The 21,137-nt window shown below is 39.7% G+C and overlaps 1 protein-coding gene across 3 annotated transcripts in view; it reads left to right on the top strand.

Moving 5' to 3' along the window:
- The window catches only part of cadm2a (cell adhesion molecule 2a), a 207,255-nt gene extending 190,105 nt beyond the window's left edge, over window positions 1-17,150 (top strand). For 2 of the 3 annotated variants that reach the window (XM_026181417.2, XM_026181414.2), the window contains 2 exons: window positions 14,270-14,392; window positions 15,301-15,852. In XM_026181417.2, coding sequence (XP_026037202.1) covers window positions 14,270-14,392; window positions 15,301-15,419 — 242 coding nt within the window. In that variant the 3' untranslated portion in view covers window positions 15,420-15,852. Of the gene's footprint in view, window positions 1-14,269; window positions 14,393-15,300 lie in introns of all 3 variants that reach the window. The other variant, XM_026181415.2, reaches the window with a different exon arrangement.
- The last annotated feature ends 3,987 nt before the right edge of the window (window positions 17,151-21,137 follow it).

Below are 21,137 nucleotides of genomic sequence, written 5' to 3'. Positions count from 1 at the left end.
GGGGACGGCAGCATCCTGTTCCAGCTCTAATGCGGCTGCCAGAGCCGATCGCTCCCACTCAAGACAATGCTTGCGATTCCACCAGACATGCTGCAGCCCGTTTCAGCAGCGTCTCAGAAGCAGATTACAGCTACTGATGACACAAGGCCCTGCAGCAAAGGGCTGGCATAACAATCTCCTCCTGCTAGCTTTTGGCTGAGTTTTCCACAGAAGTTTTCACTTTGCTCTCTGCCTTTCAAAAACAAGGGCAGCAGCAACCAGCCAAGGTTGCAAGCCACATGAATTATAATGCACTGAGTGGTGAGTCCCAGGTTCAATTCCAGCTTGACATTTGCAGCTCGTCGATCTCACGAGTAACATGATGTGATAATTAACAAAGTTAGTTGATTTTGACAGACTTAATTACCACTCGCGGCATCATAGGCTGCTGTTGCCACTCCTCAGTATACGATGCATACTCTTGCTTCAAAAGGAGTCAGTCCCACTTGAGGTCCTCTAGCACGTCCAGCTGAACTTGTTCAAAGAAGCCAGTTGAGTTTTTTTTCTTGTTATTTATTTTTTTTAGTTCTTTGGTTGTTTTCTGACCAAGAGCCCTACTGTATTTTTTATGTTTTTCCTTTTATTTTAGGAACAAAGTCTATTTGCATTGGCTAATTACACTGTGCTTTTCCTGAGGCCATACAGATCTAAGCAATACAAAAGAAAAGAAAGGCAAGAGAAAAGGAAAGAAAACAGAAAGAAGAGGAAAAAATAAAACCAAGGATCGGTGTGTAGCAGCTAATTGTAGTGTATTTTATACGACAGTTCTTCCTCTCGTCCATGAAATCTGATCTAAATTGTTTAATAAACTCTGTCCGTACTTTCCAGTAATCATCAAACATGTCCACCCTGAGTCTCAAATGAAATGTCAGTTTTTCCATTACAAAAATATCATGTATCACATTAAATCAGTCTTCTCCGTTGAGGCGCTCAGCCCTATACAACAGGGAGGTGACCCTCAGGCGGACACAGAAAATGCTGAAAGGAATCGCATATCCCACCTGTCTAGGGAAAGCATCAGGATCCTTCAGGAGGACACAGCTATGGAAAAGGATGTTTCGGCACCCCTGCGACACATAACTGGCAGTAAACAGATGCAGTAGATGAAAAGGATATGGCGAGCCTCTGGGCGGGTGTAGTTGCTTTAACCTATTTGCCAGGGCACAGATGCTGACATGGCACCACATCTGCTACAGTAGATTGATATGTCCACGTTTTTGAGTGACACGTCAATTTAAAGCTAATGTGCTGTGATGGCCCGTATGCAGAAGAACTTGCTCACTCATATATCATCTTCATCATGGTTTCCAAAGCTGTTATCAGTGTGTGACATGTTTTCCTGAAGTGATTGTGTAAACAATCCATCATAGTGTGATATCGGTAATAGCACATAAAAGAAATTTTGTTAACATATTTATAACGCTGTATATTTTCTCACAAAGCAACATATTTAACACTGTGTATTTTCTCACAAAACGTTGCACAAAATATGAGCTTTCAGTTCAGCAGCAATTAAATATACTTACATGATCTATGCATTCATACATTTTCTGACACTTATCGAGGTCTGAGTCACTGGGGCAGCAGCCTAAGCAGGAGTCTCCCCCTCGCCAGACAACAGCCACTCTTCTGGTGGAAAAGGGAGGCCTTCCCAAGCTAGTCAAGAGATATATTGATTCGAGGGTTACTGGGTCTCCCGCTAGTTGGAAGTATCCAAAACACCTCGCTTAGGAGGTGTCCAGAAGGAATTTGAGTCAGATAATTTAACTACCTTAGCTGGCTCATTATGATGTGGAGGAGTAGCGGCTCTACTCTGAGACCCTTGCTATCTCTAAGACTGAGCCCAGCCAGCCTCTAGAGGAAGCTCATTTCCACCACTTGTATGCCACAGCTCGTAGCCATAGCTGAAGGTGGGAATGTAGGTCGACCAGTAAAGCAGCAGCTTTGCTTTCACACTCAGCTCTCTCTTCACTGTGACAGACTGGAGCATCATCCACATTACTGCAGCTGCTGAACTCACAAACCCCAGAATTCTTGAACTCCTTAATCGGGGAAGCAACTCTGTCCTTACCTTACCCTTTTCCAACTGAGAACCAGTATTTCAGACTTGAAATGTTAAATCTCATCCCATCCGTGTTAGGTGGTTGGGATGAAAGCATCTCATTGGCTGAAATCACCCTAATGACAAGCTGGATGAAGCCAACACACAAGATTCCTAGACCGCCAAACCCTGCACCCTCTGCTCCTTAGGTGTGCAAAAAATTATTGCCCATTACTTCAAATAAACGGTGAAATATAAGAGAAGAGAGTCACTGATCCTTTACATGCAGTTCACCCAAGCAGCTTTATTCATTTCCATTTATGTGTGTATGTTTTTTTTCATCATCATCTAAGCAAGATATCTTCTGTCTTGTCTGTGCTCTTTTGCTCCCTCTCTTCATTCCTCTCAACATCATGGTCTCCATCTCAAAATAATTTCCTCTCATCACTGCTGCTTTTTGTAAATGACCGTCTTTAAAGTCCTTTGGGAGGCTTGACTCCCCTTCTACCTTTCCTCCGCTTTAGTCCCTCTCTAAGCTTTTGTTCAGTTATTCCTCTCCTTTCCGCTTCATCTCTTCTGCCCCCTTACATCTCTCTGAAGGCCCTGTTAGATAACAGTCTTCCACACATTGTTGGATGATCTTCATCAGTGTGCCACAGTTCTTCTCTGATGTCTGTTTGTGTAGTTCAGAGACACAAGAGGAGCTGAGCCTCTCAGTATATCTACAGGGAATCTAAATATCAGACTCCTTCACTGCGTTCCTAGTCACAGGATACTTCACTATCTGTTTTCATCTGTCTACTTGATTTATTACCAGGTTTTTTATGGCCCTGGATGAAAGCAAACAACTGTGGAGCTTTACCAGCCCCATGACGTTTTGTATTTTTGCATAATGAAGTTGTCTTCCTCCACAGGCATGCTGTAGGTTCAGCACTATAGGCTGTATGCGTTCTCAGGTTTCCCTTTGTCGTTTCGGTGATCTTTCCTTCTGCTCTTTTATCAGCGTATGGGGTTTTGGGGTTTTTTTTGAAAGCGCACGGCTATCCCTTTATGCATTTATCTGGATACCAGCATTAGGGTTGTGGTTTCTTTGATTGGCTGTAGATGATTACTCTATGTAAGCCCTCACTTCTGCAAATTGCAGTCAATAAATTGGGTGGACAGTTATGCTGTTGGTACCCTTTGGAGCATTTCCATGGATATGGCTTGCTGTGTGGTACAGCTGTTCAAGACGTTTGTGCTTCAGATTTCACGAGTGAAATATTAATATTTTATCTACCTATTGGTGTGCAACTATACAGTAAAAGGAGTCCGCTTGTCAACTGAGCTTTCTAGTGTTAAGTGAAAAACTGGCTCTCCAATCTCTTATCCAAATGTTGACACTAAAACCAATGGGTGATGTCACAGTGGCTATGTCCATCTTTTGTATACAGTAAATGAAAAATGCTGTCTTAACTCATGTTGCACAGCAACTTTAAACTGGCTGCAGATATGAATATCTTTCCTTTCAGTTGTTAAAGGATTTCATATACCGTATTCACAAAAATGTGTTCCCATAATGAAAAATGTTATTGTCTAGTAGGATTTCACAGTAATGGCTTTTTTATGTGTTACTTTGCTGACACAGTCTCTCCGAGTTTTAGTGGCCAATATAATCATATACCGAGACATTTATTTATCCTTGTACAAATATTAGACAATAAATATTTTATCGTACACTTACCGAAGCTAATAGGAAATTTAGATTTGATAAAACCCATGCCTTTACTTGTCTTGTTGACCTTTAGAGCGCTAGTAGTGCACAAAAATCCAAGAGATTCCTCTGGTTTTCATTTGTATTGTATAATGCCAGAACTGATGCATTACTGCAGTCTCTAATTCTCTTTATTAATGATGTGCTGGCAGGTATGCCCAACACTCACACTGCTTCAGTAGCCCAGTCAGTCTTAATGGCTATAATAACTCTTTCAGTAAGTATCAGAGGTCTATGTAATGTCATCAGACCTTCACATTATGAATACACACACGCACTGACGCACAACACACGCACACATGCACGCACATCTACACGTTCTCTCTCTTGAGTTCTCTAAAATATGCCAAATGCTTTTTGTGGCTTGCAAATTAGCACTGACCTTGTGATGCTAAAAGGTGAATCATGCACAAGGGTTTCTTTGGTGTTTAAAATATTTACTATTCACTTCTCATAATAAGCATTCGTGTGGCCAACCCCAGCCCCTGTAGCCTGGTGTTGCTGCAGAAAAAGGCCCCACTGCTGGGAAGACAGCAATTATTCATGCCTAGTGTCTTCTCCTGTGGAGAAGAGAGAAAAACTAAAATACCCCTATACCTGATTGTAGAGTAAAGGTCTTGTTGCCCACGAGGATAAGAAGATGAAAGTCAAGGAATGCAACAAGAACCTTGGGACTATTAATCAAAGTGTAGTTGTCTTAATTGATACAAGAGGGATGGTTAGCATTTTTACTGACAGTGGAGGTTATCATGATACTCTGTACCTTTTTCCCTTTTTTGTGGCCGGTGCTCCAAAGCCAAATCATTATTCTTCTCCTCTTTAAACTGAAACCAGTACCTGCAAACTTAAGGAGAATTCAAGAGCAGAGACAAGTTCAAAGATCAGGAATAGCCTCTGAGCTTTCTCCCTTCTTAAGTGTGCACTGGCCAAAATGCTGCATGCAAATAGTAAGGCAAGGTTGTTGGCTTGAGATGCAGATTGCTGAATTGGGCATAACAGATTCAGAATAAGTCAAAGTCTGCAGGCCTATTTTTACCAACTTCTGTTTGCAGTTACTCTTTTTTCCCAACTTACTGTCCTTGAAGAAGAATTAAAGGAGAGCAATTAGGTCTTTACTTTTTCGCATTTAATGTGAAAAATGTTATTACTGGGAACATTACTTTCCTTTAAAAAGTTCTTTTGATGAAATGTGGCCAGAAACATATTAATCTAAACACTCACCAGCCATTTGCTTATGTACATCTTTTCAACTGCTTATTAATGCAAATATCCAATCAGTCAATCACACGGCAGCGACTCAAAGTTATAACTGAGAGTTTTGATTTTTATTGCAACATTCAGATGGAAGTCAGAATTTGGCAGAGAACAGACGAAAACATGGCTCCATCCTGCCCTGTATCAATGATTCAAGCTACTGGTGGTGTGATGGTGTCGGGAATATTTTCTTGGCAGACTTTGGGCCACTTGGTACCACTCAAGCATTATTTAAACACCACAGTCTGAGTATTATTGCTGACCATATCCATCCCTTTATGGCCATTGTGTACCCATCTTCTGATGGCTGCTTCCAGCAGGATATCACATGCCGTGTCACAAAGCTCAAATCATAACAAACTAGTTTCTTTAACATGACATTGAGTTCGCTGTACTCAAATGGGCTCCACAGTCACCAAATCTCAATCCAATAGAGCACCTTTGTGTGTGCATCCTACAAATCTGCAGCAACTGTTTGATGCTTTCCTGTCAATATGAACCAAAAGTGCTCAGAAATGTTTCCAAATGTTTGTTTGTTGTTGAATATGTGCCATTAAGAATTAAAGCAGTTCTGAAAATTAAAAGGGGGTCAAGCCGGCCATTAATGAAAGTTTGGGATGTCACTCCACATGGCTCTGAAACTGTACACTAAGCCACACTGCAGTTTCTAAATGTTATGATGCTAAACATGCTGAAAACTATATGTAACCACACAGTGAAACAACGAGCGGCTTTACCTCACCTGTAATTGCTGCCATTACTAACGTCTGTTTTTGCTTCCTGAGAAAGGAGAGGGAGAGACAGCTCTATCTGCTCCCCGCAGCTCAGACTCTGATGGCAGCTTTGAGGCAATCATCATTTACCTGAAAAACACACACACACTCACACAGGCCATTATCACACTACATGTAACATATGTAAACTTGCTTATGTTTACTGACAACCTGTCACCTGATTGTTGACTGTCATTTCATGTTCCTTCTGTGCTCTGGCATTGCAGTCACTCCAGATTGTGATTGCCTGCATAATTCACAAAATACCCATAGACAGTTTAAATATAGGCTGTATTCACATTCCAAAATAGGTTATTAAACATCATTAAGCCTATCTGTACATGTCAGAATGTAATATAGTATAATATATAGACTATAATGTATAACATTCAAGCTATTTGTTTTAAATCTGCCTTAAATAAATCTAAATTATACATGATTTTGTAACCCAAAAAGTGAAAATAGGTGAGAAAACATGCATCAGAGAATACAGTAATTAACCTTACTAATGATCTCAAAACTAAAAACTAAATAATTGGGTGGTTAATTCAAGGTCTTTAATAATAAGCTTTGTGTATTTAGGGAGATTGTTCAAATTTCAAATCATTTCTTTTCATCGCTGTCACAAAGTGTTTTGAATTCAAAAGAGCTGATTGTACTCCACAGGTGACCATTTTCTGGCTATAACCACACATTCTATTCAAGCTTATTCAAGCTTATTCAGGCTAAGGACAAACCTTTTGTGAAAACTCAATAAGGGAAAATCCTTGGAGGGATTTGTAACTGTTTTATTCTATTGATATCGATCTTGCTTTTAAATGAAGGACACAGGTAAGGCAATGTGATGACCAGAAAACATATTTTCTGGAGGGCAAGTAGCCCGGACAGCTTTTTAGTCGCTGTGCTTAAACCAGAGAGGTACAGGCCGCTGCATCCCTGGGGTGAAATGGTTAAATATCGGACAACGGAGATCACCTTCACACCGCTCTTTGGACGATAAAGCTTAGGAGCACTGGAGAAATTAAAACATAATGCAAAGGTCTTTCCACTTATTGCCAGGAAAGCTTATTGATATCCTGTCACATTAACTCGCTTTGGGGAAGAATTATAGCAACAATTTGGAATAAAGTGTAGAACAGAAAAAGAGAAATCGTTAGATCCTGGGGCTACTGTTATGAATTACATGTAATAGCCCTTCTTTTCATTAACTCCCAATGGCAGAGGACACTTTTGGCAATCTTGAAGAAACACATACACACAGAGAAGGCAGTCCAATTTTCATTTATTGACACGAAGTGCTATTTGGTCCTTTTATAAATTTTTCCTTCCTTGTCTCCCACCCAACCCCCCAAGTTGGGCTTGTGGTGGCAGCTTACTTCATCCAGAATCGCTCATTTCTTTAAGCCATTATTTGTGCTGTTCCTGTGCTGCAGTTGGCTCACACAGCGCGGTTCTTTCAGCAGAATGTAGCAGTGTCGTTTGTGGTGGAAAATATTTGAAAAGCAGCAGCAACACAGGCAAGATTAAGTTACCACAAGTGTAACATTGATGCTATCTTTCTGCTTCTTCCTTTGGTGGATTTTATTGCTGTTTTGAAGAGGTTATGGATTTTGCAGAATGTAGAGCTGCTTTGATAGATGATTCTTGCATGAGACTTAATTAATTCTTATGATTAATTATCTTGCTTTGCTTATAACTCCATGCTGTTACCCTGCTGACCACAATTTCTTTTTATTCCGCGAGTAAAAAAAGAAAGAAAGAAAAGAAAACCACTGGGTTGAATATTCAAGATAGTGTCCACATGTGGGCTTTATTGAATGATTAGCTGAAGTAATTTGTTTTCAGAATCTAATTAATCCGCACGACCCAGCAAACAGTAATGTGCAAGGACACACACAAACACGGCAACACACACATCTTGGTAACATTACTCTTTTTTTTAATTCTCTCATGGGCTTGGGTGCATGCATTCAAAGGTGGACACACAAGTGTCTTTCGGCCCTCTGCTACAGCCTCCAGGGACTCTTTCATCTTGGCAGTAGAGCCAGCATTAGATGCAGATTGGTGAATTTCCAGTCTCAGCCAAAAAGTTGGGCATAATTGACTCACTGAACAAGCAAAGTCTGCAGGCACTTTTCACCACTTTCTCCCCTTTACTTTCTGATGGTCGACACTCTAGCTTTTGTATCGGTGGCTTTAACATACCATCAGTGCAGAGGAATTAACACAAAGTAATTCATTTTTGTTTCACGTTAAATGTGAAGTGTTTTCAAATACTGTTGTAGAAAAGACTATTACTAGATACATTATTACCCTAAAAGACACAAAGAGGTTTGGAATTAGCCTGTTCGCCTGTGTGAATCTGATGGAATTCTGAATACTCTGGACTGACATCATTTGTCCATACATGCAGGTGTATTCCATTCTTGTGAAAATGAGAATGTTTAATTGACTGAGGATGTGATTATAGTTCGATCTCCAAAGGTCACTTTTGCAAGAATGAAAATGATGATGAAATGATCAAGTTTGGATAGACATGGATGTAAACTACGGGTCGATTTGTTTGTGGCAGCACACAGGAAGTTTTGTCATGAAGCTGTACCTCAACATGTAGCACCTTGCCATGGAAACAGCACACTTTTGCTATGCTTACCCAATGATGTTATGGTGTGACTTGTGTTACACATATAACACACGGGCATGAATCTATGGAAACATCCCTCAGAGACTTTGGTCTTTATTGGCATGATAGCATCACACAGTTGGCTGCACAGCCATGATGCATGTTTGCGATAATTAGAGATTTGTGACATGGCACATGATATCCTGCTGGGAGCAGCCATCAAAAGATGGGCACACTGTGGTCATTAAGGGTTGGACGTGGGGAATAATAATAGTCAGGTGGGCTGTGGCATTTAAATGATGCCCAGTTGATACTTAGAGGCCCAAAGTGTGCCAAGATAACATTCCCCACACCTTACACCACCATCAGAAGTCTGAACCATTCATACAAGGCAGAATGAATTTCTGACTTTAACATATGAGTGTTGCAGGAGAAAGTCCTCAGACCAGGCAACATTTTTCCAAATTCTATTGTCCAATTTTAGTGAGCTTGTGGGAATTGTGCTCTCAGTTTCCCTCTTCTTAGCGTACAGGAGTGGCACTGGGTGTGATCTTCTTCTGTTGCAGCCCATTGTTTTCCAGGTTCAAAGGTATGGTCATATTTCGCGAACAGTGAACAGGTGCATCTAAAAGAATGGCTGGTGAGTGTGTAAACAGACGATGTGACAACAAGCTGCTGTATTTGCTGTCATTCCTAATGTCTGGGCTGCTACCTGTAAATAGAACCGTTTAGACTGAAAGAGCTGTATCTGAGTCCTGCAGAAAAAATCATGGTGGCTGTGAAACAATCAGCATTTGGCAAAAAATGTAGAAATAAAAAATTTAAAAAAAAGAAAAGTGAACACTATAGCGTGTACTATACAGCCTGTCAAAATCAGGAAGGGTGATTCAAATGTCACAAATATAGGCTGGCTTCAGCTACCCAGTATAATACAAAAATATAATAAATATATAAAAACTGAGGGATACAATGTATTGAAATTATTTAGTCTATTTATGGATCCACTGCAGCCTGTGCAATAGGATTCTGGCCTTTTTCTGAATGCTTACACTAATGGGCACTGACAGCTTTACTATGAATTTCTTTTCACTTGCACAAAACAGCCTCTTTGTGATCATAAAAATCTGTTTTGTTCACCATCTCTAATGTGGGAGTTCAAACTCACAGTATATTCTAAGTTGTTGTTTTGAGTTGCTTTTTTCTCATTTTATATCAAATGAAAGTAAAAGTTTAAAAGGTTTCCAGACAGGCGTGCCAAACAGTGTGCAGGCAAATATTAAAACACATTTTAATTACACTTACTAAATGGGTAATAAAAGGGGAACAGATGTGTGTGGTACATTATAAGCACTGGTGTTTTTGCACAGACTGTTTGGTTTTATGATGAAGGGACAGAGGTGGTCGCATATTTTTCTTGCAGCACCTCGAAGCAACAGGCATCATTAACCAAAAAAGTAGTCCCCAAGCCAATAAAACGTATAAGCTCCATACACATACTCTTTTAAACTTACTGGCATCCCATTCGGTAATCATTCCATTAATGTACAACAAGTTTCATATTTCCTGCTAAAATAGCATCCAATTTATTTATGTATTTGTTTATTTTTATGTTTCTCATGAATGGAGACATATGTTGAGTTTCAGTTGCAAAATTCTCTGTTCTGCCACAGCGAAAGATTCCCCGACCCGCACCACAGATACAAGGACACTGCAGCTCTATAAGCAGCCCGTGCTTAAGCTAGCTTCTGCTCTATTGATCTGAGCTGAAACCACTGCTTCACAGAGCTAAATCTAAAACTGAGAACGAAAAAAAGCATAACACAAAAGAAGAAAAGGTGCCTGTGGGGGATGAATTTTAATATTCACAAAATTACGGCCGAGAGGGGAAGAGAGGGAGAAAGATGCGTGTATGTTAAAGCAGCAGAATGGAAAGGACATTTGAATAGCTTGCACTGTATGACGAATTAAAGGATTCTGTCAGTGCAGATGAAAGGCGGCCCGGTGGATGGTGTACAGCTATAACAATAATTTACACGTGGCAAACATTTCTCGTGATGTTCTTCAGACACTGACAGCACACGGCGTTTGAAAAGTGAGATAAGGACATGCAGTTGACATGCAGTGTGCTGCTCTAAGAAGCTTTCTTTGACACTTAAGCTGCACACGTTTCTTTTGCTTACGTGCTGTCTGTGGAGATAGCAGCCCCGCTGAACCAAACGCGAACTAGCTTAGTGTTAGATACATACTTGTCAGCTGTGAGTGTCAAAGGAGTCTCTTTAAGTCACAGTTGTAGATAAAGTGTTAAAATATCTGCTTTGGATTTACAGCACTTAGTTCTTAAGTACATCAATCCTTATATCACTTTTTAGACATCATGTCATTAGGTATGTATGCTTAATGCATACACGTTTTTATTTCCAGCCTTTACACAGTCTCTTGAAATGTGCACAGTATCTTTATTACATACCCTTCCACAGTAACCCCATATGGAGCCAGCAACAATGGAAGAGATCAGATGAGCAGTTACACTTTTGGCTCTCTGCGGCCATACAGTGGTTCACAGAAGACCTGAACCCTCTTTAATTTATTAAACAAGCCCAACTCGCAAGGCCAGGCGACAAGGAGGGTGTTATAAATATTAAAAGAAGAGTTTGCTCTGCCACACTCTCATATTAAATCACACAGAGAAGAATGTATCTGCCCTTATTAAAAGATAATGTGTTCTGGAGCCATAAAAATGTATAACCCACAACTCTAGATCCCTCTCCTCTTCCCCCTTCTTTCCTCTTTTGTCTTGGTCCAAGTGAAATTTCAGCCTTTTTGTGTGCATCAATCTCTATTTTGTCCATTTTTACTTTGTCTCTTTGTACAGCCTTGTTGTATTTTTTTTTCTCCGTCGTTGAGTAACAGCGGACTAGACCAGAATACATAAGAGGAGAATAGATTATTTTTTTTCTTTTTTAACTCACTCACACAAAAGGCATCTACACATTGTAAATGTTGCAAGCTTTTGACGCTGCATGAATATCAAATTAATGGAGTGCTGGAAAATTTGGTCTTGAATGTCACACAGTCTTCCCTTTATCTTAAAAGGGGCTTGAAAAGTTGTGAAATTTTGAACATTAATAAAACAACCAAACAACTACAGTATGCAGATAAAATCAATGGCACCCTTAGCCCAGAATGAAGTCAGACTCCCTCTGCATTGTACCCTCAGCCCATTTGAGGTCCCAACTTTCAAACTATTGGCCCCTTACTGTGTCTGTAGGGAGAGTAGAACATTTTCACACATGTTCTGTACTTCTCTAAACATTACACATCAGGACCTCATGTGAGAATCCAGAATCAGCTGGATCTGACGTTAACCACCCACCTCCCTAGCACAAAGTCCGCGAAAGTCTGATTGAGCTCGTGTGAGAAAAGAGCCGGTAATTACCCAGGTAATTCAGAGCAAGTGAGAATTACGTGTCCTGCAGCCTGCAGGCTCTACCCATCAAAATGAGGATTTCCTCCAGTGAGGATCTTCTGTCGAGAATTTCCTGCAGTATTCTTTTTTTTTTCTTTTTTCTTTTTCTCTTTTTTAAAGAAGGACAACTTCAGACAAGGCCTCAGCTTGATTATCTCGACAGTGTATGGAATTCATGTGTAAGAACGGCTGAATAGGGTGACCACTCGCGGCACATTGTAAAATCTTTGAGAAATCCTCTGTATGCGTGGTGCAGTGAAAAACTCTTGCTTAGCAGAGTGGATTAGAGGCAAGAGGAGAGGAAGATAATGTTGGGCTCATGGTGGTCAGATTGATCCAGCAAAAGCAGGACCTTCTTATTTTTGTCAAAGCCTATCCACCAATGCAACATAACCAGCTACAGTTTGGTGAGAGACTAAGCTGTTTTTTTGTTGTTTATAATGTCTAGGATCTGGCTAGTATGCTTCTTTCTAATGCCACATCAACACACACACTGATTTTGATTTGTTTTATTTAAACCTCTTTTGTTCAGCCGCAGACGACGACTCGAATAATATCACTTGAACTCTGAGCAGCTCTATATGTAGCTAAAAAGGCATTCTGCAAGTTTTTTTTCACATATGCAATAATACTCCCTAAGCTATCGCCAATAAATCAATAAAAATGGAAGTGTTGGCATGGCCTTGGAGCTATGAGGGGGCAGCAGCACGATGTATGACTCGTGTTATGAAGATTGCATTAATGTTTCAAATGTTTGAACGTAGTCAGTAAGAACCAAATGGGTTATTCTTCTATTTCTGAAGCCACTGAAAGCACTTTTTTTTTAGGATTTGAAATTTGCATTGTAATCTATACAACAATCAGACATCCAGTTGGCTTGTTTGTGGCTGTATAATAGCCAAACCAGAGCGGAAGCGGTCAGACGGTGATAGTGTATGATGTGTGTTTAAAAAAAAAGAAGAAGAAAAAATACTCACAGTCCTGACAGGTGGAGGTGAGGAGACACAACCATGTGTGTAACTTAATGCCCTAGTCCTCGCCCTGCTGGGTCCTGCCAGGGGAACATTCCTCTACTCTTTGCTCCACTGACCAAGCAGAACTGCGGCGCAGTGAAACCACAAACGTCTGTGCATATGCGTGTGTGTGTGTGTCAATTTGAGTGCGTGTGTCCACTGGGAGGCAGTGAAGTCTGACAGCCTGGTCACTCGGACCATGGAGACTTATGGAGCGAGAGCAAGCCAGCTGTTCAATTTGGCCACATGGGCAGACAGAGAAAGAAAAGGAGAATACTGAAGAGAAACAGTGTCAATATACGACGTGTGTTGTATGGCTAAACCATCCTCCTATCACTGCCTGCCCTGCTCTGACATTGCTGTATTTTAGCTATCACGAGCCCACACACTGCACACAGACTGGGGCAGGGTTGCATGTGGCATTCCTCGGAGAGGATAATGAGATAAGTACTAATTTCTCAGGTGTCATAGACTGATATGAATAATACAGGCCATTCCGTTACCTATCTTCCCCACTGCTGTCACTGTCACCTTCTTTTTTTTAGATCCACCTACAACATGTCCGTATGCTGTCAGCGCATCGGTGTCGTGTCTTACCTTGAATAACCTGAAAACCAGACTTTGTGAAAAGAGGAAGTCAGTGCGAATAAAGGAAATAAGCTTTTGTTAGAAGAAAGGGAAACCTTTGATGAGTTTTAGCATGAGGTGTGGACAGGCAGATTCCTTTCTCTTTCATGACTATCATCTCTACTGCTTATCCAGCAGCTGGAGACCTGTATTGACTCCTTATTCATTTTCCCAACAACAATTTCTGGCTAAGAATCAGAAAGAGATTGATCCCCCCCCCCCACCCCTTTTTATTTTCCAAGTGATGATTTATTTACTGTGTACTGCTCTTCCACTACTGCCCTGGTTTGCATGTTGGGGACTCTTACGGCACTGTGAGGGTGGTCCTGAATTATTCACTTCTTTTCTCCAAGTCCCTCTTTCATTCTCTTTTTCCTTCATTTTGCAGGGCGAATGTGTGCCTGCTTGTCTCTTTGTGTAAATCTGGTGTCCGTCTCTCTTCCCCTCTCTCTTTATTTTATTATTCTCAGACAGCTACGAAGCTCTGCTCTGACTGCATGATGTGAACCAAATGATAGCAGCTTAGAACAATCGTTAAAGCAGGAACGAGCTGGAAATAATCATCTCCTTCCTCTTTGCTCTGTTGTGTACTGTCTGCTGTTCTCTTCTCTTACTCCCTAACCTCACCAATTGGCACTTTCATCAGCTCTCTTTGTCTCTCTCTCGGCGTCTCTCCTCAGATCCCAATGCTCTTGGGCAGCACGGCACTGACCATGCCTTGATCGGAGGAGTGGTGGCTGTAGTGGTCTTTGTCACCTTGTGTCTAATCATCGTTCTGGGAAGATACCTGGCCAGGCATAAAGGTAAAATCCACAGTGGACCAGACCTACGGCTTTCAAGGCTCATGGAGCTAGTGGAGCATGTCCTTCTTGTCCCATTAGAATACAGTCCTTTCCCAATTCCCAAGTTACACCTTCAAGAGTAAAACAAAAGTGGGAAAGCTTACACCATCCACACATCAGAAATGTTAATGAATATGTGCCTTTGATATGCAGCACAAAGTAATAGCACATGTTGTTATTGTAATTCACTCTCTATCCATGTATTTATCAATAATGGGAATGGAGTTTTTTAATTGCGCAGAGGTCCGTAATATTATTTTAATTTAGTTGTGATGATGATGGGAGAAAATAAACATTCATAAATCCACTTTGGCACCACAGGGAAAAAAAGCATTTTATTCCCAGACAGTATTAGACAAACAGTAATAATGTGAGGGAAGAAATTCGTTTACGCAATTAAATGTGCTTCCTGTATGTGTAAATGTAAATCACTTCTCAAACAGAAAGTGATCGATTGATTCTCAAACTTGTTACAGTTTAGCTCCAAGTTCGCAAAGAAGAGTGGAAATAAAGTGAATTCCAAGTTGCTGCTCGGTTTTCGTCACTAATCCCACAACATTAACTTCTAAGTTTAAGCTAAGAGCTCAATTTGGACTTGCAGCTGTGAGTTCTGATGGTCGTCACACGCAACGTAGGAGGTGTTGATGCTATTCTGCTGTATCGATGCAGGGTCTCGCAAATTTAACTCTGCTTTATTTAAATACTCCACTACACTATCCCAGCTCCTCATTGTTTTAGATATGAATAATGTAACACTACTGATGTTGTCTTCAGATGTGGGGTTTTTTTTCGCCTCAGGCAGCCAACACCATGCAGGGCTGCTTGGTATTTGTTTTCCTCAATAGAAGTTTGTTTTTTCGTTGCCACAGGAACATACTTGACAAACGAGGCCAAAGGAGCGGATGATGCCCCCGATGCCGACACAGCCATCATCAACGCTGAGGGAAACCACGCGCACGCGGAAGAAAAGAAAGAATACTTCATTTAGACTGCAGGGGGAGCTGTGCAGCTCTTGCCTTCTCATTTCCTTCTTTTGATCTCTGTACTTCTTATTCTCTCTTTCCGTCTCCCACTTTTCTTGTTCTCCTCCGGCCACTGGCCCCCATCATGTCAACAAGGAACCCACAGGCAGTCCACAAACAGACAAGTTCCCAGTGTGTTTTCCTGTTATTTCCTTCTGTTGAAACGATCTCTGTCATTTACATCTTGTCCTTTATTTTTTTATTGGTTTGGGGGTTTTTTGTTTGTTGTTTTTTGCTTTTGGCAGATGTTTTTCACTGGCAGCTTGCTGTTGCTGCTGAAGTTGCCCCTTTGTCACTTCCTCATCTTCAACATGAATACCTAGAAATCTGTAAATCTACCATGACTGCTCCTTAGCCCTCTCGTTAGTCTTTGCTCCTCTTCCCCACCAAGCAGACACCAAGCAGACACATATTCCTGTTCACACACATCCACGAACACATATCATCTCTCACATCAACACGGTGCCTAAAAATACAGACGCCATTGAACTTCTGTCAATGCCTTCATGTATCGTCTGTCAGTAGCAATGTAAATGCTTTGTAGATGGTTACCTTAGCCATCATTCCATTGCTTAGCTCACAGCTTTTTATTACGCATCGAATCTTTTTTTTCTGTTTTCTTTTTCTTTTTGAATGACAATTTGTGCTATTTACGCCTTATACATGTCTGTCACACTAAATATGGTACTTTTAGGTGATCCACTTTTCCCTATTCCATCTCCCTCTAAATAGAGTTGTAATTAAACCATTGACCCTTGTAAGATACGAAGAAGGATTTGTGTAACACTGTAGCAAGGTTTATCAGATACAGTAAGTGTACAATATGATTTGCATTATTAGGGTAGGAGTAATAAAGGGTAGTGTGGTATTGTTTAGAGCAGAGAAAAACACACCAAAAATATATGAAAGATGCCAGGTCAAGCATTCCTTTTCAGCAAGCATAATCAAGTATATAAAACCACTTGCTAAATGTGCTGCCCAGGTACTTTTACCTGTATAGTCCTGCACCGTCCAGGCAGCGGTTTAGCAAAACACCATCACCTTCAGTGTCATCTGGACAGCTTACGGTAGTTTGTGTTTTCCATAAAGGGTTCAGGTGTGCAGAAAGAGTCACTCTCCTCTCTCTGTATAGGCTGTATAAATTGTATTCAAATAACTTTAGCTTTTCACTTTGAATAATTTGGTTATCGTTTGTCACAGTGGAATTATTTTAAGGCTTGAAGAACCCGTGAAATGTAAACTCAACCATAAGGTGTTAAAACAAGACCAGACCAATAACCTCTGTTTGATTACTGTCATTGTTTTTGATTCTGTCACCTTCAAATTTATTTTTAAATAGTTTTTAATAGTTTAGTGAAGCTGCCCTCATCAGCTTGTCATGCTTTTTATGCCTATTTTCCCAGTCTGTCTCCATTAACTCAACTTTCATTTCCATTTCACGGGGTCTTCAAGAAAAAAAAAAGCAAATAGAAAAAGAAACAAATGGTGTGAGTGCTGGGTCAGGGATCTGCAGGGGCCTCTTTTCCAAAACTTAAAAAAAACTGAAAACAAATAGAAAAGCACAAAATTGTCTGAATGAGTTACTGTGTTCATTTGCCAACAACTAGATCGCCTTGTGAACGGTTCTTTCATTCAAATGGGTAACGAGAAGATGACAAGGCTGTCTTTGATTCAATTCTGAAGAAAAAAAAAGTGCAGTGCATCTTTTTGAAAATGTAAGCTAAATCATGTTTTTATATTTAAAAAGAAAATGTTTCTAATATTTTTTTGGTTTTAATGGTTAAGCTCCCTGCTGTATATTGTGTCTGCTACAATGTGGTTGGTTGTGAAAATTGCTGTTAAATTCTGGATTCCTGTATTTGCTCAAATATGTATATTAGCCACCTTATCTAATTACTTTTTTTTCCATTACATTATCCTCATTAGAGAAATTTTAAAACAAATGTATTTTTGTTTTGGCACAAGGCATGTAAATAATGTGTGAGAACTAAATTTTGGTAATACACATTAGCATGTTTTTGTTTGGTTCTTTTTCATGTTTAATTTATTTGAAATTGAAATTTATTTAAGAGAGAACCACAATGAAGATAGTATATTTGTACCTTGATTTTGGGAAAACGGTGGCTTTGTGTGTTTGTGGCCTGACCCTAGTTGCTCCAAATCTGAAGAAGTTGATGTTCTAGGACATTTGGCAAATCAAACACGCAAAACTCCGGAATAAGCTGCTTTTCCATGGAAATTGAGGTAATAGAATTTGGAGCTGAAATCAAAAGAAACAATACCTCCATGCCGGTTGCAAGAAAGTTTCCACATATCATAGTCAGCAACCTTTCATCTTTCATGAGTTTGGAGAAGTTTGGCTTCGAAGGAATGATCCTAAATGCTCAAAAGCAAGGCACTAGTCTGCTACCAGGGAGCAAATTATAATCAAGGGCAATAATATTTTGGGCCAATTGTCTCCATTTTGGTGGTCTAATTTACAACATTATGCAAATAGGGTCAGCAAAAATCTTTTGTCTCTATTTTGTTACTCGAGCACTTCTGGAGTGAACCACAAGTTGGGAATAATTAAGTCAATCTACTCAGTTTTACCTTTCATCATCGATGTAGGATTTAGGGGGTTTTGACATTTTAATACATTTTTAAAAGCAATTATTTGTTTGTTTTGAAAATAAAGAAGCTTTGCCACAGTTTCCATATCTCACACTTTTAGTGCACTGAGCATATCACTATATACAGGTTCAACTTCAGCGTCACCACAAATGCTCTACACAAAGTGTTCTAGTCTAACATGTTCTAGCAAACCTTGGGTTTTACATGTGTAGATACATTTCTTACAATGATTTAACATCTTTATCTTTCTTTCTTTTTTTTTGGTTTTGTATCTCGTTCTATTCATTGTGTCTTAAATCACTGATGGTGTCGATCACACTTGGTGTTGCTTTACAACTCCAACTTTGAAACAGGAAAGTAGTTGAATGACTTTGTTGATTCTGAAGTCAGAGAAACAAGTTAGGCGGTTTCATATCAAACACACTGAGAATTAACCGGGTCTGCAGTGATGAGTTGATGCTGGCATTAGTAATTAAACAGTTGCCATTTACTCAAGTATGCACTCTGACCAATGTGGTGGATATTTCTTAGTAATTAGTAAAATCTGTGCTTTGTTTTGAGGTTTGTTTTTTCTTTCTGAAACTCACATGTAAATGTTTGTTTTGACATAATAGTAATGAGCTAATTTGTTGCAAATGGATTTTTATAATCATTAGACCAAACCTGAATCTTGTTTAATTTGTTATTTTAGCAGCCTGGCACATACGACCATGCACTACGACAGGATCAACTGTAGCTCTGTTATATCTTGGCTATCTTTGTTTTATTTCTGTATTGTTGTCGGCTGAAAATAAGCTTTAAACGCGTTGCCTCCTTGATTTTCAACGTTTATCAGTTGGGTTAATGTTCGCTAGATCACAAGCCTTTAATTTCATCCTGGCAGCAAGACGGTAAAGGCACTAACAGAGCCGCAGTGCCATTTTCATTGGGCACAAGTCCATTTTGTGGGATTGTAAGTCTCTAATTTCCTGGCTCCAAACAAACCCGCTTTCTTCAACTGAAGGTGCGAGTCAGGGAGCTGCGGTTGTGCATTTATGCAGATTTAACAGTGCAATACTGGCAGTAATTTCGACATGAAATTGCACCCAGTTTTGTGAACAATTTCCAGGTTGGCGGAGACACAAACAAGCCTGTGCAAAATCACATTAAAAAAAGTTTCATGTATAGGCTACTGTTTTGCCTAGGATTTGTCAGGTTGAAATGCACAAAACCCACACCTTTTACGGGATGTAAGCTGCTTGCAGTGGGTTAAATTGGAAGATTGTTTATAGTTTCACAGTTCCTCGTGGGTTTGTGAGACCATTCGCTTTGAGTTGATAAAACTTCTATCTGTAATCATCTCGTGTGTTCTGTTCTGAATGCAAAAGACGGTAACTGTATGATCTCAAATTACTGTTACTGTTTACAATGTGGGCTGATACAGTATATTGTTGCCTAAAAAATTACCAGATTACAGAGTATCTTATAAAGTCACATTAAAACACATATTTGAAAATCTTTATATTAGTGCCTTGTGACTCTGCACCTGAAGTTTGCCACTGAACCACCCTCCTGGGCTCATTTAAAGAGGAATCAGACAAGTTGATGCGATGTGTGATTAATAAAGCTTTACAAACCTGCTAAAAAAAAGACACTCGTTTCATCGTACCACGCTGACCTCGAAGCAAATCGGGTCACCAAACATCGCAGGCAGTAATGACACACACATATTTTTTTAACTTCCAGGAAATTAGAGGCCCACGTTAGTATTCAAAATATTAAAATCTGCTTATAAGCAGAAGTGAGCGTAATGGACACTTTGGGTTATAGTCTGTCAGAAATTCTCCTTTTTTTAATCTTATGGTTTATATTTTTTTAATACATGAGTTTAATGGCAAATGTGTTCTCTACAGTAGTGCTTGTAACATGACATGGCTTGTTCCTGTCCCATCTCCCTTCCTCTGGCTCTTCAGATGTCTTTGCTGTACAGTATGGCTTCAGTGCACTTCTCTATCACTCCGCAATAGTGACACAAGAATCAATCAGCCCAATTTCTTTACTGTCACACCGATGACAACATGTGACACAATCGCATGTAGTGATGTTTCTTTTTTTATTATTATTATATCTGTTTCTTTTGTTTTGCATCTCAGGAATATATTTCATTTAGATTTTGTTCGTTTGTTTGTTTGTTTCCTGTCTTAAAATGGGGACTTGTGAGCACTTTTCACTCTGCTAGTCCCTGTGTGCTGACACCATGTATTTTTTGAGTTTTAAGATTATCACAATGATAATAAAAAATGATTCAGTGACTCTTCAATAATTCTGTCACCTTGCTGTCATTGGAATATTAGACTAAGGAAACTTTTTTTCTTTTCTTTTTTAATTTTTTGATCACTGACTTGAAATACTGAGATTTAGAAATATGCTGCAAATTACTGCGTTTCAACAATGATGGAAGGTGTCTTTAACAGAATCTAATTTTAGCTTATGTAAGCGGTTCAGTGCTTTTTGTCCTTTATCATGTTTCCCTTTGTAGCAACACACATCTTTATGTATATCAGTCTTTAGGTGGCAGGTGCTGCAAGGCACTGTCTCTCACTAAATACAAAATATCCACAGTGAGGCTCAGTAAAGATCAGGATTAGAGCTAGACAAATGTTAGTTCAGCCTCTGATGTACCTTGGTGTAATAGGGGGTTTGATATCAAGCTGTACTCCGAAAGCTTGATTTGATATATAGCACCGTAACGGAGGTGTTTCTCTCCCATTGTCTGTGGGATTTATTATATTTAATTTAGAGGTTCGTATGTATGAAATGAAATTGTTGAATAAATAGTTGCCAAAACATCTGTACAAGCCTGATTCCATTTTTTCAGTCATCATTTTGCTTACCTCAGTATTTCTCAACTGAGCGATAATGATATACAATAAATACGCTGGAAACATCTGAATTTGTCCTCATGAGGATCAGTGCACAAGCGCACCCACACAAACACATGCATATACACATACTTGCAAAAAGACAAGAAAACGCATGCACAGATACGTGTTCATGAATTTTTATTAACAAGAATAATTCGTGTTGTGTTT

Source organism: Astatotilapia calliptera, chromosome 10 (assembly GCF_964374335.1).
Source record: "Astatotilapia calliptera chromosome 10, fAstCal68.1, whole genome shotgun sequence".
NCBI classification, from domain to species: Eukaryota; Metazoa; Chordata; class Actinopteri; order Cichliformes; family Cichlidae; genus Astatotilapia; species Astatotilapia calliptera.
The sequence above is the reverse complement of the archived record's forward strand: the minus strand, read 5'-3'. Positions and strand labels throughout refer to the sequence as shown.